The 19,377-nt window shown below is 30.4% G+C and overlaps 1 protein-coding gene across 2 annotated transcripts; it reads right to left on the minus strand.

Moving 5' to 3' along the window:
* Nucleotides 1–2,314: 2,314 nt before the first annotated feature.
* On the minus strand, nt 2,315–10,199 carry LOC131634619 (uncharacterized). 2 transcript variants are annotated; one of them, XM_058905280.1, is made up of 6 exons: nt 9,808–10,199; nt 9,015–9,115; nt 6,109–6,206; nt 5,108–5,316; nt 4,493–4,545; nt 2,315–3,190 (listed from the first exon to the last, which is right to left on the minus strand). In XM_058905280.1, the coding sequence occupies exons 1-6, from the start codon at nt 10,073–10,075 to the stop codon at nt 3,149–3,151; spliced, it is 771 nt and encodes a 256-aa protein (XP_058761263.1). In that variant the 5' UTR covers nt 10,076–10,199; the 3' UTR covers nt 2,315–3,148. The 2 variants fall into 2 exon arrangements, with proteins under 2 accessions (XP_058761263.1, XP_058761268.1); XM_058905285.1 differs by having other exon boundaries at nt 2,325–3,172; nt 9,808–10,195.
* Between the last annotated feature and the right edge of the window lie 9,178 nt (nt 10,200–19,377).

Raw genomic sequence — 19,377 nt, forward strand, 5'->3', positions numbered from 1 at the left:
TTAAATAGGATGAGAATCTTTCATCCTTATTAAAATAAGTAACCACCAATTAACTTATCACATCTCTTTATTTCTGAATATATTTTATAGATATTTTTTGAAATTTAAAGGGTTAATACTTTTCACCCATGTAATATAAGCGAAATTCGCTTTATCCTCTGATAATATATATTTTTTAGTTTTCCCTGTAATATTTTTTTGTTTGAATCACCCTCTGAGCGTGCAATTTAAACAGCAAACCGAGAAAAATCAAACAAAAAAATATTAACGAGTAAACTTTACACTTAGGAGACAAAATACATAGTATTTTTATATTTCAAAGCGGTGTTTGAAAAAAAATTTACAATGAGGAAAAGTGAATTTCGCAGATATTACATGAAAATTTTGTATATTTAACCCAAATTTAAATTATTTATCAAATACAAAAGTAAGAATAAAATTTCTGATGATAAAATTCTTTGAAATAATATTTTTAAAATTGTAATTTTAATATTTAAAAGAAACACATCCTAAAATTTAATTGATGCTCTTACGGAATCAACCTCTATTGACATCTAAAACAATAATGAAAAAAAAGCACATCTTACCAATCTCATGCATAAAATTCCTTTCCTTTCTTTAATTTAATTAAGAAAGAGTGGATTTAGTTGGTTATTATCTTTTGCACGTTACAAATATTTTTTTCAAGTTACATTAATAATAATAATAATAATACACACCTTGCTTAAAAGAATAAACAAAAGCGTTGAACGCCAATATTTCTGATTTTCTATTTAGTCACGTTACTTTAAATTTGCTTTTATTAATTCCTAGTGTCACATTCTGATTTTAACCTTAGATGGAACATGTAATTTAATAAGATAGACAAGTAGCACCTATAGTAGATAACAAATCAAGAATGTCATGAATGTACTAATTATTATTATTGGAACGTGACTTTTTTTAAAAGAAATTAAATTGGAAAAAAGATATAGGTATGGAATTTTGGGAAGGATAAAGTAGCATATAGCAATCATATGCATAGAGTATATATTTGGGTTAATGAAAAATTGACCCTTGGAACAAACTATTTCAGCTTATCCTTAGACAACCAAACGTGATTCCCGTTTCTACTTTGAAGGGAAAAAAAGTAGAAGTGAGATAAAGTTACCTAAAAAAGATGGCAGCATAAGTTATTTGGCTGTAGTGAAAATTTGTGCTTAACTTGTCACAAGATTCCAGCTTCTGTAAATAACCCAGCTGGAGGGTTTACATCCATGTATGACTCATGAGTTTTTGAAAAAGAATAAAGCAAAAAAAAGTTAGTGTTTAGTGTTATAGGAATATTATAAATTATCATCTCAATAATTGAAGAGGTTAAAGATAGTGTAAAATAATTTTATTGTGTCATTTAATTGAGTTTCATCAATAAGCCATGTCACTAGTAATTTTTTTAAAAATAACAGTGTGATTTAAAACTTAACACAGTCGTGATTGTTTGCCGGTGTATTTTTTTTTTCTCTTAATTGAACTCAATTGATAAAAAAAATAAAATTAATTAAAAATAAATTTAATTACAGTTATAATTTGTTTTTTATATCATTCATAGAATTAATTCTTTTATTTTAAAACCAAACAATTTAGATCTCAATTTTCAAATTTCTGCATTGAATATAATTTATTTTTAAAGTTTTAAATATTATTTATATTTATTTTTACATTAAAATTAATTAGATGTTTATTTTTTATTAATATGTAAGTTATATTTTTTATATTTAAAATCTTAAAAAGGTTTTATATAATAATTCATTTAAAAATAAACACATTAATTGAGCAAAAATTTAAGAGGGGATGAAAACTATTTAAACTTTAAAAAAAAATAATTTTATAAATAAAATAAAATAGAATTTAAAACTGTATTAAACCTTACAAATATAAGTCAATTTGAATTTTAACAAATATTTATTAGATTTATTAATTTTTGGTCAAACTAATAACTCTATTAGAAAACAAAGGTGAAAATAAGTTAGACGAACCAAATTTAATTTTGTTTAAATAGGTTAACAAATTCAAAAATTTCAAATTCAAATTTATTTTATGTTAAAACTTAAAAAAAAAAAAACTATTCAACCTACTTTAAAAGATAAACATTAAAATTAATAATATAAATTTTATATTAAAATTTTATTTTATTAAAAACTTTCAATATAACATTAACATATATAGTGCTATAAGCCTGGCTGATCTGCCAGTAGACAAAAAAATGTAAATTATCATAAGACGAAAACAAGGAACCATGACATAGTGCCAATTTCAGTTGGTTTATGACATCAGCAAAATAAAGTAAAGATTAATTATAAGAGTTAATGCCTCCAAAATAAACAAACCAAGCCTCACATATGTTAATTAATAATGATGTCAACAAAAAGGCTTATTTATTATATTAAATAATAATCTTAGCACTAATGATTAAAGTGGGACCCAAGAGAGGGGAAAAGTGCAGGTATATTTTCAACTTTCCAATTAAAAACCCTCCATGAAGGCCAACTATATGCCATATGGATGAAATAAATACATGATAATAAATGTAAACAATCAGAAAACGTGACACGAAAAGGCTATAATGAATGTTTCATGCGCCAAATAGAAGCGAACAACACTTTGATTATAATAACTTGAAACACATGATTAAGAATTGAATAAAGATATAGTATGGTAATTGGGAGAAAGTGGGAGACATTTTAATTTCATTCAAAATATTATCTTTACGGTTAATCAGAATGTGGAGAATGTTGGATCGCACTAAGACCAGGTAGCAGTTAGCAATTTGCACATAGCATAGTCATTTTTTGTTCAAAAGAATAAAACAAATTTTATATATATTTTATATACATATAAAAGAAAAATGTATTCTGGAGCATAACAAAATTATTCACTACTTAATCTTGATTTCTGAGCATGGAGAAACTAGTAACATGTGAAATAAAGGGGCAAGGAAGGGTTGAAAGTTGAAACAATAAATTAAGTGATCATCATCATGGAACAGGTCAGGCACCGTTTGTGTGACACAAACACAATAAGAAATTAAGAAGGCTTGTTTCATCATGAATATTCTGAGGCATGTTGCAACCACTTTCAATAATGTGACCCAATAATTTCAACCAAACATCTATGCCTTTTCTTTCTCATCTTCCTGTATATTCAAGCAAGTCTGCAATTTAATACTATATACAAAATTGTTGCCAAGTCTGCAAATTAATACTATATACAAAATTGTTGCCAATTGGGTATATGATTAAATAAAGGGAAAACTACACAGCCTTTAGTTTTTTAAACATAAAACCACCTCCCTCAAGTTTTTATATATGCAACACATACCCGCCTAGTATGTTAACTCTGTTTAAAGTGAGAAATCATGGTGCTTCCCCACCACCACTCATGGGAAAGATGACTTTTTTTTGTTGTTGTTTCCAATCTCTTTTTCAATTAATGAAAATTTCTATTTACTACAAAGATAAAAAATGTTTGACATGGTACTATTTCTTACAAGTTACAGGACACCCTTGGGTTATGGCTACTATGCAGAAACATGCAATTGCTATTTCAAATGGAAAGGATAAATCTTTCTAATACTTTGTTATCCAGCCAAACAGAAAGCAATCAATTATATTAGTATATTACAACAATCAGATACTGTAGAAAGAAGTTTACAAATTGTGATTCCTTATCAAAGTATTTCAAATTGTGATTCCTTTTCAAGTCTAGAAATGCATAATGCATTGTCTTCGATAAAGAAGAAAAGCCTAGATATGCATTGTCTGGGATAATGAAGAAAAGTTTGGGTAGTTGTGTCATAGGATATGAGGATTTAGAGAGGGTTTTCAAATTGTCCATTTCAAAATTGTAGTTTGAAGGATTTGTAATTTTCTCCTTAAAAAATTCCAATCGTATGAGTTTGTAAGTTTGTCCCTGTAAAAATTAAAAATTGAATACTAAATTTGTGAATTTTTTTTGCTTCTTTTTCTTCTTTTGTTTCGCATGAGCAGATATTTGTTTATTTGATGCTTTCCCAACAATAGTTTTTCTAGGTTTTTCCATGATGTAATACTCTTCTTATAACTGAATCTACGTGTCTTCTCTTTACATTCTCAAAACAAATCTATTTTCTACGACATTTTCTACTATACTCCCTCCATTCTTTATTAAAAGCAAATTTTGACTTTTAGATTTATTGAATAATTAATGAATCTGGTCTATATATAGACCAAATACATCAATTATGTAATGAATCTAAAAAGTAAAATTTGTTTATAATATGAAATCGAGGAAGTAGGTGCTTTCTCATCTTTGCTACACTTATTTTATTCTTGTGTTAATTTTAACCGCTGAACATTTTTCCGTGCCCAACATTCAGGAAAAAAAAAAGTAATAAAAAGAATATAACTAAAAGGAGAAATATATGTACAGAAAGAGAGAATAAGACCGAATATGGTATGCATCATATCATTCTTACCGAACTTTCTTCCAGTTTGTCTAAGTCATCATCAAATCCACCATCATCGTAATCTGGAAAGACCATATATAAACTCATCAAAGCTTGAATTCATCCATGAAGAAATGAATCACCTAGGGCACATGATATTCTATACTCCGAAATTCCAAATTATATCCCCAAAGCATACCAATTGCCATTAGATAAACTGGTAAAATTCCCAACTCTAAAAAAACATGGCAGTCTCAGAGACTAAAATAAAACAGGCAAACATGAAAATGATAGTCTTGTGGGTTAGCTTTAAGATTTGACAAGCAAAATAATTGAAATAACTGTGCGTGCTTAGAAACATTGAACCATCTGGACTCACTTTCCAAACCAATGTTTGTCGAGAAGCAATATTCTTGCTTCCATTCAATGTGAATGTCTGTTTGAAGGTCATCCAAAAGGAATAACAGGCACTGATAAAGTAGCCTAATGCACAAACTATTGTTGAGACAATTTTTATTTTTTACAAAACGACTTTTAATTTAGGACCGAGGTGGTAGTAAACAAGACCAAAAAGAGTACTTGAAATACATTGGTATATCTTTCATAAACAAATAGATTTAAAAAGACAAAATAAATAAGGTATACCTGGGTCATCATCACTATCTTCTGTATCTCCTAGAAGAAATGCATCCAAGTCTTGCTGGCGTGATGAATTTGATGTTTTGGTCTCTTTTTTTATTTCCTTGACTTCTTGATTAGAGGTTAATTCAACTTCTAATGGTTTCATTTCTATTTGATCTTTAACTCGCTCGGATGATTTTAGTTTAGCATCTTCCATATACCGATTCTCATAGCTGCAAGTAACCATAGGAAAAAACAGTCTACTATAAGTCACAGAACAGTATAACTATAGCACAAGAATGAAACAAAACAATAAAACTATATCACAGAAGAATGAAAAACAGTCTACTAAAATTTCGAATAAATTAGTAAAAATTGTCATCTCTTAAACAACTCAACCTGCATATATGGATAATAGCATTAAGCTGCCCATATGAGTCACTTTCCACAGTCTAAAGTATATTTTTCAAAATTTTACATGTTCATTTTACTACATGGAAGTTCCTAGAGTCACTTATTGTATTGTGGGCAGTGTTGTCGATGATGGCGGATGACGGTCCATGGCGGAGAGCCAAAATCCCTCCATACTGGCTGCTTTGCAGCGCGTTATAGCGGATTATGGCAGAAAACCGGCAATGTCGGCCAATATTTACCATTGCGGTGAGCCCAAAACCCGCCATTTATATCCGCCATGGCGCCGCTATTTGATAACACTGGCTGTGGGTATTTTTAAAGCTAAATAAATAGAATGACAATATAAATTTTCCTATACGCTAAACTGGAAGTATCATAGTAATATGCATGCATTGTGATCTTTGCCATTAAAAAGGGTAAATTACATATATGCATTTATGTTTCATTCAAGAAGTAACAAGAAAAGCTTCGCATATTACAAGACTGTATAGTTTTCTTAGACTTCAAAGACCAAATAGTCCTGTATTAAATTGGTCTGGGAGAGACAAAAGGCAAATAACAAAATTTAATACAAAAATCAAAATACTCGAGCAACAATATAAACTACTTACGGTGCAATATGATTATTCACAAGTATAAAATATATTCTCCAAAACTTTCTCTCTTTCATAACACGTGGACACAGCTCATACCTCAATGTCGAAATCTCCTACAAAGAATGAACTGAATGGTGAGAAGGCGTTAGTTTCCAAAAATGCCATTTTAAAAAGAAAATAAACTATACACCAAGGTGTCAAATATTACTTTCTTCATGCTAGATTAACTGAACATATAATCAGTGCTTTGGACCCTTTGATTTGCACAAACAACAAACTTGGATTAAAAAAATACTGCACACTCATATTTCTACCATAGTAAAATATCAGCAATTAACATGAATGGATCTTAGTATTACCATGAAAATGTCACAGAAGCAATTATGGGTTGTTACTTGTTGGATCTAACCATGCTCTATCTAACTTCCCACACACACAAAATATCTCTCTATTGGAAAGATCGACAAACATGCTGTAACACAAACATTCCACTATCTGCAGCTCACACCCATACAATTACAGAGATTTTCTATTGTCTATATATGTGTAACACAAACATGCTGCCCATTTGCAATGATAAAAGTTCTAATGACTATGCAAATCTTTGACAACAGTCTCCCAATTTTAGGGAACCACCTATATTATTCTGATTCACATAGATAATGATTAATAAGCTAAAAATTTAATCCTCAACCCTCAAGACACTGTGTTTTGATCTACTTGTGTGTGTGTGTTGGGAACCCAACCCTCAAGACACTTTGTGTTTTGATCTACTTATGTGTGCGTGTTAGGAACCCGAAAATTGGATTCCATAGAAAAAACCGTCTTTATATAAAATAGGAAATAACATGAGAGCAAGCTCTTCTCAAGGGTTTCCCCTTCACAATAGAGTTGCTACTATATTCGCAAATGATTTACAGTATTGAATGATTCAACTCTACATTGTATTCTTCTATTTATACAAGTAGCCTTATAACCACCTCAACTACTAACAAACAAACTAACTTCTATAACAACCCTTAACCACTTTAACTACTCTAACTAACCACTATTCTACATCCTAACAATACACCCCTCCTTAAAACAACCTTGTCCTCAAGGTTGACAACTACAATATTCTTCTTGTTTCATTTGTTGTAGAAAACAAAAGTTTTCCCTCCTGGATCCCATTGTTTGGAGCTTGATGAACCAATTTCCTCTTCAGCTCGCTATGTATTCCACTGTTCTGCATATAACCGTCAACCTACTGTTGTTCTCCACCAAGATCATTCTTCCCCAAATACCTTAGGTGCAACTTCATGATAAAACCACTAGTTAATAACCCATATCCAATGTGTTGAAGAAAAACAAAAATCTGGCCCTCCTGGATCCCACAGCTGGGAGCTTGTGGAACCTACTTGGGCTTCAGCCCACTTTCATTTTACACTGTTTTTCACTTTCCTGCCATAGCAACCAAATCTGTCTTGACTTCTCCAGAGTATTCACAACCATTCTCTTCCAGTGAGATGCAGAGGTCTGTTTTGTAAGGTCATTAATCCCACTGTTGAAATGCATTTGAGCTGAAACTGGATCCAAAACCCTCATACTAACTGTTTGGGCCTGGCCCAAAAGGTTTGGAATTGTGGAACAACTTTTAACTTGAATTTCCACAGCTATCACGAGTGACTCTTGATCTGGTTCTGATGGTTTTGCCGGAGATTGGAGGCTGATCAGAGCATCAAAATCCAAACTATTTTGGACATTGCGGTGTATTCCACCCATTTTTTATCACAGTTTATAAAACCTTTTCCTTCTTGACCTTTACATCGGCATCAAGAAACAGTTTGGATTGTTGTGGTTTTAGTCTTCATTATGAACTTACTGAGAGTCGCGTCGGTGAATTGTTGAGTTCTTTTAGCATTTCCACCTTCACCTTTCACTTCTACCTTCTGTTGATCTTTTTTTTGCACTTTTCTACATTCTTTTTCTGTTTCTTGATTTTCCAGCATTGTTTCCACTGACCAATGACCAATCTGATGTTAACTTTGTTTCTCACCTTGGTGACACCGACCCCAATGGACTGGCCCCACTAATCATCTTTCTAGCCCAAGAGCAAGATTCTTCTCTTTTTGACTTAACTGCTGACAAAGACTCTGAAAACGATCTATTGTTAGCAATCTTTTCGCCACTCTTCTTTAAATCACCAAGAATCTGATCCCTAGCCATTTCTTCCTTCTTCTCTAGTGTCTCCACCAATTGTCTCACTTTTTCTAGGAGGTTTTTCATCTCCCTTTACACTTCTTGCTTCAAGGATGAAAAGCCTTCAAAAACACAGTTACCATTGTTTGTTCTAAATCTCAAGATCAGATTTGAAGAGAATGACACCCGGTTTGAATACAGGTCCTCTTGACACCAAGAACTGAACCAACGCTCATGAAAGCCCATTGCAACTGATTGAACCCGTCAATTTCTTGCTCCTTAAAAATCTTTTCCGACCTTGCAGGCCACCCAATGGGGTCTATCCCTTTAAAAGTTGGCAAATTTACCCTTTGAGATGCCTCCATCTCCAAGAACACTAACACTTCTCGAAGATCCAGTAAGTCAGACCAATTGTTAGGAGCCCAAGAATTGGATTCCAAAGAAAGAACGGCCTTTGTTAGAAAACAGGAAATAACATAAGAGCAAGCTCTCCTCAAGGGTTTCCCCTTCACAATAGAGTTGCTACTCTGTTCACAAATGATTTACAATATTGAACGATTCATCTCTACATTGTATTCTTCTATTTATACAAGTAGCTTTATAACCACCTCAAATACTAACAAACAAACTAATTTCTATAACAACCGTTAACTACTTTAACTAATCTAACTAACCACTATTCTACATCCTAACAGTGTGTGTGTCATTTGTAGTCTTCAAGAGAAACTAAACATAGATTCTACCTTGACAGTAGAAAGAACAAGATTGGCATGTTTTTCCTGCCACTCGGTTAGATCCTGCCTAATATTTGAAACTGCAGGAACATCAGAGAGTTCTGTATCATCTGCAAATGGAAACTAAAATTGAGATAAGCTTTTCAGGTTAATAATTATAATAAAAGGAAGTACCAACTAATTATACAAACTTCAAACTTAATTACTTATTTTTTGTATGCAGCGGTGTCAATGAGGTTTGAACCTATGATCTCATACAAATAATCCAAACTCCTCATCACTATTCCAATCCTTGTAGCATTGATAACGAAGTACAAGTGTTCTCTTGATTGAGTAAGTGGAAAGTAGGATTATGGAAATTATGGAATGAAAAAAAAAGAGTAGAAAATGCAATGGATTGGTTTTGTCAATTACAAAGAGCAATGTTTTCTGGTTGTTTGATTCTGCCTCTAGTACTTGAAACTAGAATTGGAAGCTTTTGAGTTTAAACTTGATTTTACATGACTCAATTTGGCATAGTTATCCAACAATAAATCATTTTACATTCAATTCACTTTTAACCAGAATCAATTTTACAGAATTAGTTCACTCAAAATCAATTTTTTTTCACCACAGAACCAAACACACTGCATTCAAAATCAAGGTAAGAATATATGTGAGGGTCTTATGTCTTTATGAATGTAAGAATATATTTGCATTGGTTGAAGTATTTCACCCAGGTTAAACAATGTATAATTCAGAACACTTGCATTTAACCCTAATCTAATCCTCCACAATAAAACCAACAAAAAATAAATAAAACCTTGAAGAGGGAAATCTCGGAAAGTAGTGACGGTGATTCCTCTGATGAATTCCCTCAATTCATCGGTGATACCGAAACTCTGAAGATCAACATCGACATCCTTATTGAATGAAGATTCGGCCAAGTGCATGGAAGCTTGTGCTTGTGCCGCGATCCCCTTGGTGGTTTCTGCTATGATTTCGGTGAACTTGTGAGCATTCAAGGAAAGGTCTTGTGATCGTTTCGATGCTTCTTCTGCAAAGCTTCGAGCTTTGTTCCACAACTCCATGCTTCTCTGATTGATTTGTGATCACAAATTAGAAGGTTCTTCTATTTGGAGAATGAATGAGAAGAAAATGTGATATTTGTTCGAAGATTTTGTTTGCAGAAATATGGTTACATAGTTACTTAGCAATTCATCCGTTCGAAAAAAAAAAAAAATTTTTTTTAGGTCAGTTCTAATATCAAGTGGATTCAGTTTTCCCGATTGTATTTATTATGGGGATCGAACTATGGTCCTCTTTATATGTCTAGCGTCAATTATCACTTGACCGATTAGTACCATTAATTTACATTCTTATGCATAAAAAACAATTTATTTTATTTTTCAAAATTTCATTTTATCTCATAATTTCTTAACTACTAGACATGTTTTTGGATTGAGTTGTGTTTATTGTCATTTAGCATCAATTATTTTTAAGATTTAAAATCAACCATCATTATAGATGATTCGATAACTTGTGATCTAAGTCATGTTTATGTATGTAATATATTATAGTAAATTTTCAAATATTTGAAGTCAAATAATATCCACGCAACATGATAGGACATCAACATTTTCTTGATTCGATGTCGTTACGTTTTAGTTTTTAATTGTTCCTTTTATATTTATCAGTTATCACATCTTTCACAGACAACAAAAACGTTTCTTCTATAAGAACATAAATCAGTCCACTTGATAACTATACAGAATAATTAACTTAACAACTTCAACACTCACCTGTTTTAACATATCATCTCGAAGCATAAATTTTTTATCACTGATAAAATATCTACCAACTTCAATTTGATCAACAACTACTCTAGCAACATCCAATCACTGATAAAATATTGTTTTGGAATTTTCCTTTCGAACGTTATTTAAAGGGCTCTAAAATGATCCTTTTGGACAATTTTAACATTACTATTATAGCAAAAATTAGAATATCGATCAATATAAAGATATATAAAAATACAATACATGAATTACAACGTTGATAAGGTTGACGATGCCAAAAATAGTTTAATTGTTAAACACAATAATTGAATAATTGGGAATTTTTTTTATAAGAGTTTAGGAAAACATGAAACTAAATGTTGAATAATGTTTGAGAATATGTGCTATAAAAAAAAAACCGCCAAAACAAATGTGTCTAAAACAATCCATCCGTAAAAGGTCAATATGAGATTTTAGAGGGATCCTTGAAAAATGAAGGAGGTAAATTGAGAATTTCCATTCTTTTTTTGACAAAAATATTGGATTATCCTCCGAGGGACATTTTTCCTATCAATAGTTACACAAGGAAAGTCATGTTACGATTTTATTGAGAACTTCTCAATCCACCTCTCACATATTTTAGGGGCTTTTAACTATTCAATTTTGGACATTTTGTAAAAAGTCCTTCAAAATGCTTTTTTATGGATCCTTTCGATACACAATATTATAATAAAAAATATCCAAAAATTCTCATATCTCTTCTCCACTTTAACATTTTCACATTTAATATTCTCACAAAATAACTAGCATAACAACTTCAAGACCGACCTGTTTCAACAACTCAAAATCATCTTCTTTTTCTCCACTTTAACATTCTCACATTTCTAACCTCTAAAATATAAAAAAATTCCTAATAAAAAATATATGTGATTCTTTATCAAATTGAACACTAAAAGACTATATTTTGTTAATAATCTAATTGTAATCAATCAAATATGTTTACTTCTCAAATGTATTTTTTATTGATTTTTTCTTAATGATTTTAAAGTTTAAGTATTTTTAATTTGCTTACCCAAATTAACCTACTAGAAGGGTTCCTTTGGAATAATGTATATATGTACGTATACCTAATGGAAGGACTGAAACAACATATGTCGTTGTTGTTTCGTGTTTTTGGTTTTATTTCCAGATATACATACACAAGAGGGCTTCATGGATTTTATGTGACACAGGGGTATATGTGAAGTGAACATTTTATTCAAATGCAGTAGTACCTACAATGTTGTACATGATAAAATGTTGGACGATTAAGAATCAACACGAGAATAAAGTAAGTGCAGCATATATAAGGATGCTGTCCTATATGTTCGATAAGACTAGACATGATAAGATTAGAAATGAAAATATTAGAGACAGTGTTGGGGTAACACATACAGTGGAAAGATGGTGGAAAATAGACTTAGGTGGTTGAGGCATTAGAGAGAAGACTTGTAGATTCGGTGGTAAGGAAAGTATATCATATGGAAATTAGTCAAACAACCAGAGGTAAAAGAAGACCTAGAAAAATTATTAAGAAACATATCAAGTTAACAATTTAGATAGAAACATGGTCATTGATAGAATATTATGGAAGAAATTAATGCATAAAGTTGACCCCACTTAGTGGATGGGCCATGTTGTCTAAAACAATTCAAACAGTTCCTTTTAGTCAACGAAATGTTTTTGAGGTGTAATATAACATATTGTTTCTTCCATTTTTCACGAGCATGTTTTTGCTTCGTATATGGAACAAAGAGGAAATCATTTTACTGAAATTATTCTCTAATTGCATTCCAAGTAACTGACCCATATTTCTTTTTCATGTTAATGAATGTTTCCTCACTTATGTACTTATGCTTCAAAACTTGGACCAATAGCGAATCACAATCTTGGTGGAGACCCCAAACCACCTTACCCAATATAAAGGTAGTGACCTCTTTTGATTTCCAGATCCCAGGACCACCAATCCTTTTAGGCTTAGTGATTTTGTTCCATCCAACAAGATGAACACCATAGTTTGAATTACCTTTCCACTAAAATGCCTAGCCATCCTATCAATAAAATCACAATTTATGTTAAACGACCAACCTAACTAGAGTTAAACGACCAACCTTGTTTAACAATTTATGTTGCCAAAATAATAACCTCTGATTGAATTTATCCTCTAAGAACTCAAGTTTCTTGCGTTGAAGACGACCATGCAACATAGGGAACCCAAGTACTTATCTAGAGTAAGAGACACTTAATATCTGTGTTGAAGAAATTTAAATCCATTTTACTCCTGTTAGTGGTAGAAAAGAAGAACACCTTTGATTTAGCAAAATTTACTTTAAGGCCGGAAAACATGGCGAAATAATTCAAGATATCATAAATGATCCCTTCCTAGAAGTTAGAAACCTTTGCAAAAAGAAGAACATCATCAACAAAAAATAAATACGATAGAAAGGTCCTCTACAGATAACCTGAAAGGTTTCTAATGGCTTTCATCCACTACCCCGATGATTGTTTGTGACAAGAATTCCATGCAGATAACAAACCGATAAGGTGAAAAGGGGTCACCTTTCTGTAATCCTTTAGTCATAACAAAATTTGGTAGCCTTCTATAATTCCAAAGAATAGACATAGAGGATCTAGTTACATAATGCATGATCAAATTTATAGTAGTGGGAGGATTTTTTTTTTTGCTTCAGACAAAATTCCAAGAAATTTCAATTAACTTGATCATAGGCGTTTTCATGATCTATTTTGAACACTATGTCAGCTTTTTTATTTTTAGATTTATGCATAAAATAAATTACTTCTTGGAGGATAATGGCATTATCATTTATACTTTAACCATGACAAAACTATTGTAGAAGGGTCGACTATCTGATTTAGATAAGGACACAATCTATTTACCATAATCTTCGTAATAAGCTTGTAAATAGTGTTGCACAAGCTAATGAGTCTGAATTCCTCAAAATTTTGGGGCAATCTATCTTGGGAACAATGTGGTATTAGTCTAAAAAATAGAGGATTGAAAGCTACCTGTCACAAAAAAAATTGATATAAATTGGACAAAGTCATTTCCAACTATATGCCAAAACTGTTTAATAAATCTACCTTGAAATTCATCGGGGCCAAGCGCCTTGAAAGAGTGCATTTGATTTGAAAATATCTCTCTTTTTATGTGTCGGATATTTGTTGTGCATTCGTATTATATGAAACTTTGCATGATTTCTTAATATTTAACATTTATAATAGATATACCTATAATATTTTTCGTAGGTCTTGTTGAGAATCAAGTGTGAGGAAGAAGTCTCACATTAATTAGAAAATAGAAGATTGAATATTTTATAAGTGAGAGAACCCACACACTCGTCACCTTAAGGTTTTAGGTCGATAAGTGGTGTGTCTCTCGTAAAGGTGCCTAGTCATACATTATGTATCAATACTCCCTAGCGAAAAACTCTCCCAACAAATGGTATCAGAGCCTTTAATTTCGAGTGAAGGGATCAGCTTAATTGTATCGAAAGTACTCCCCACAGGTTATGGATAGGAGGTGTCCCGTTAAAGAGTGTTAACAGGGATACAAGTGTATGTGGAAGAAAGTCCACTTGAAGGGGTGTTGTGAATCAAGTGTGAGGAAGAAGTCCCACATTGATTATAAAAGGGAAGATTGAACACTTTATAAGTGAGAGAACCCACACACCTATCACCTTAAGGTTTTAGGCGAGTAAGTGTGTGTCTCTCACAAAGGTGCCTAGTCATACACTATGTATCAGTGCTTCTTATAGTGAAAAAAATCCTCCAATAGGTATAACTTTATAAATTTAAAATGGATCGAAGTGCATCCAAAAGTTAAATTCAAGACATCAAGATTTATGGTGGTTTTTTAATGAAATTTACTTCATAATTAGTAACAAACTCATGCATACGCACATGTTCTGATCTGGTACGCGCATTTGTTTACATAATATATTTATTTTAAATAGAAAGTTACAAAAGAAAAAATATTTATATCAATAATATATTTTTTCGTATATAAAAACATTTATATCAATAATAATTTTGTTTCCGTACATTTTTGGATCATAAATACCATCTTTCGTATATACAAAATTTAGATCAATAATAGATTTTTTTCCGTATACAAATATTATTTGTGTTTAGATATCATTCACAAAAATATATGGATCAATAGTAAATTTTTGTATATAAATTATTTTTTTTGAATAAAAAAGATAACTTTATATTAAAGATTCAAAAAGGAAAATTACAGCACAAGTGACCTAGAACAGGTCCAACAAAACCAAAGGAAAAAAAAAAGAGCTAGAAACACCCTACTCAAGGTAGCATAACATAGCTCATATGAGATCTAGTTTTTCTATTGTTCCAGCATCTATAAACCACAACATTATAGTTTGTTTCAGCTTTAAAAAAATGGATTTTTTCTTTGTATTTTTGAAAATAGATTTTCTAAAACCGTTTTTCAAAATATTACAAGTTTTTTTATATTCGTTTTTTCTAAAATGAAACACTTAATTTGACATCCTATAACATAAATATACATAATTGAAGACCAATACTTAGTCAAAATCATAATTTTTTCAAAAAATTGTATTTCAAAAATGATTTTTATGAAAATCTATTTGAAATAGCTTCAAAATTAAGTGATTTTTTGAAATTTTGATATCCAATTTTTTTTATCATAAATAGATGAAATACCTAAAATAATATTTTAAGAATAACTATTCAAACAAAATTTTCATTTGAAGCTTTTATAAAAAGTTTCTTTGTAAAAAATTTTTTCACAAAATTTGGTAACACTATAAAAATCATTTTTAAAAAAAGTCAAAACAAACGGACCCTATTTTGGCAATACTCTGCTGCTGGGTTGCTGGTTCACCAAAACAAATCTTGTTGCGGTACCGCCAGCTCTCATGAAGGGTTTCCATGAATGCACACTTAATTATACGATGCTTACCACCCTTTTTTCCTGCAAATATCCAGAAGCCATTGTAATTCCTCATGCCATTGCTGAATTTTGCATATATAAAAATATTAAAATCAATAACAGATTTTTTTCCCGTATACAATTTTGAATCAAAATTTTTTGGATCATAAATACTATTTTTTGTATATAAAAATATTTAGATCAATAATAGATTTTTTCCCGTATACAAATATTATTTATGTTTAGGTATCGTTTACAAAAATATCTGGATCAATAGTAAATTTTCATATATAAAAATATTTAGATCAATAATAAAAAAATTTCCGTATACAAATTTTGAATCAAAATTTTTTGGTTCATAAATATCATTTTTCGTATATAAAAATATTTAAATCAATAATAAATTTTTTCCCGTATACAAATATTATTTTTGTTTAGGTATCGTTTACAAAAATATTTAGATCAATAGTAAATTTTCGTATATAAAAATATTTAGATCAATAATACATTTTTTTTCCGTACACCATTTTTGAATAAATTTTTTTGAATCATAAATATCATTTTTTCGTATATAAAAATATTTAGACCAATAATAAATTTTTTCACGTATCAAAATATTATTTTTATTTAGATATCAGTTACAAAAATATCTGGATCAATAATTTAAGTTGTATCAATACATAGTTTCTAGTCGTATAAAATCAATATTTACATAAAAGTATTACAAAAGTTAATACAAAACTTGTACAATAATTTCTGGCAACTAATTAAAGACAATTATAATAGGGAAAATGTTACTGTAATTTAACTAAATCAATAATAATAGAATAAAAGGTATATGAAAATAATACCAATTAATAATAAACTAGTATTTGGACCCGTGCGATGCATGTAAAATTAGTTATTTGAATGTCTAATAAAATATAGAATTGTTATAGTCTTAAAATCGAATATTGAGTTTTAAAAAATCGAATAACATTTTTAAATAAATTTTGAAAGGAAATGAAAATTATTATTATATAAATAATTTTGAACTATTTCAGTGTCAATTTCTGATGATTAATGATTCATATCATCATCTTGTTATTGATTTATATAAGTAAATAATTATCAGCAATATTATTGTTATAATACCATATAAAAAAGATAAATGTATAAATAAATAAATTTTCATAATTTCATTAGTTGTTTGAAATGTTGATTAGGTAGTGTGAACTGTGAAAGAAGTTAAACAAATAACACAAAGATAAAGATAGTTGATTCATTCCCATTCATAATATGTATGTGGATCATAATAATAATCATAATAATAATAATCATAATAATAATAATAATAATAATAATAATAATAATAATAATAATAATAATAATAATATATAATAATAATAATAATAATAATAATAATAATAATAATAATAATATACTTAAGTTTAAGATTAATAAGTAAACTTGTTGAACCTTCATTATAATGTCTTAAAATTTTCATAATTAAAAATTAACAAAATATCCATAAAATAAGATAATAAACAAAAAAGTGACAAATATATTTAACTACATTTATTTCAGTAAAATTATATTAATATTAAATAAAATAATAACTTTAGAATTAATAAGTATTATTGTGATAGAATTGAATATGAAAAAAAAAAAGGAAAATTAATCAATTAAATTAAAAATATGTTTTGTACCAATAAAATAGAAGTAAATTGGAAAAAGTAATATTAGATATTTTAAGACTACTGCTCTATATGCAAAATCCTACCTCTACTTAAAAAAATGTTTTTTAATAATAATAAATTAATAGAATTGAAAAACTGAAAAAAATATAATTAAAGATTATATTAACTATACGTACAATTTATTTATTCATAACATTGTTGAATATAAAACAAACAAAGAATATTGATGAATCTCATAGTATGTTGCTTTAAAAGTTTAAGTTTAATTTCAAGCATAAGGAGTCAATGACGTACTTAGAGAACGTGGCTATTTTTTTCTTCTATTTTTTAATTTTTAATTATTAATAGATAATTAAAAGAAACATATAAAACAATCAAATAAAATAAATAATAAATAAATGAGTGAAAATAAAAAAATATCCTTAATTTTAGCGTCAAAAGAAGAATATATTAAACAAAAAGAGGAACATACAAGGATCCAACAAAGAGGCCCATTAGATACAAAGTCTTACTCTAGAGGTGCCATCTTTGTCCAACAAAAAATTACTAACAAGACCATAATGTAAAGAAGAAAACCAAGTAAAATTCAAATAAAGTAAACCAAGGTTAGCCATAAAATCGGTACAAAAATTGGCTTCACGGTAGATGTGCGTGATCATGAAATCCATCTCTAACGTATACGCACGACACTTAAGCCAACGAGCCTTGATTTTCCAAGGAACGAGATTGGGATTGGAAAAAGCTTGGACCACTAATGTGCAATCGGTTTCTAGCCACAACTTCTTCCAATTAAAAACATAAGCTTTTTCAATAGCTAGCATAGCTGCACAAAGCTCCGCTGACACCGAGTTACCATCACCCAAAAACTCGCAAAAGCTTCCCAAGTGATCCGCATTGTGGTTGCGAAAAATACCTCCACAGGAACTAAGCAGAGGAGAGCCTTTGGCCATACCATCAATGTTGCATTTTACCCAACCAAGAGGAGGAGGGCACCAAATAACCTCCACCGTACGAGAAGGCTTCCTCGGGCGAATGTTGATGTCAAAAGACTTGAGGAGCAAGAAACTATCCATATCAGAATTGGAGCAATTGGTAGAAGAATTCCCTATTAATCTCACTGCAGTGGTAACATTGGAGAAACATCTTTCAAAAGAAATTTAAGTGTCCTCAAACCTGGCAGAATTCCTAGCTTTCCATATATGGTGTATCATGTTAATAATGATGGAAAAAGACACCACCTTGGCTTGGTTTGACCAGCTCCTTTGAATCAAATTCAGACAGTCTTCAAAGTTGTGAAAGCTATGAAATTGCAACTTGACAGCCAACAAATTCCAAAGCTTCTTCGCATAAGTACAGTCAAAGAAAATGTGAAAGGCACTCTCTTCAGAAGACTTACACAGAGAGCACATGGAAGGGAAAGAAAGGCCCCTAATCTTGAGATTGTCATCAGAGGGCATTTTCTTGTGAATCAGTTTCCAAACAACCATGGATTGAGAAGGAGGAATATCACGATGCCAAGGGAAAGAGATCCATTCCTGAGAATGATGAGGCTTTAAGATGGAGTCATAAGCAAGCTTGACAGACAGCATACCATCCTCTGCAGCCTTCCAAATAAGAGTATCTTTCTCAGCAGTAGAAGAAGTCTTAGATGTGATATTGATAAGCTCGGGGAATGCAGTGAGCACATTCCCAGGAATTACCCAACTGCCATTAATGAACCAGCCTTTCACCTTCACCAGAAGTGATTGAGAATTTCCATTCTTTTTTTGACAAAAATATTGGATTATCCTCCGAGGGACATTTTTCCTATCAATAGTTACACAAGGAAAGTCATGTTATGATTTTATTGAGAACTTCTCAATCCACCTCTCACATATTTTAGGGGCTTTTAACTATTCAATTTTGGACATTTTGTAAAAAGTCCTTCAAAATGCTTTTTTATGGATCCTTTCGATACACAA

Source organism: Vicia villosa, linkage group LG1 (genome assembly GCF_029867415.1).
Source record: "Vicia villosa cultivar HV-30 ecotype Madison, WI linkage group LG1, Vvil1.0, whole genome shotgun sequence".
NCBI lineage: Eukaryota > Viridiplantae > Streptophyta > Magnoliopsida > Fabales > Fabaceae > Vicia > Vicia villosa.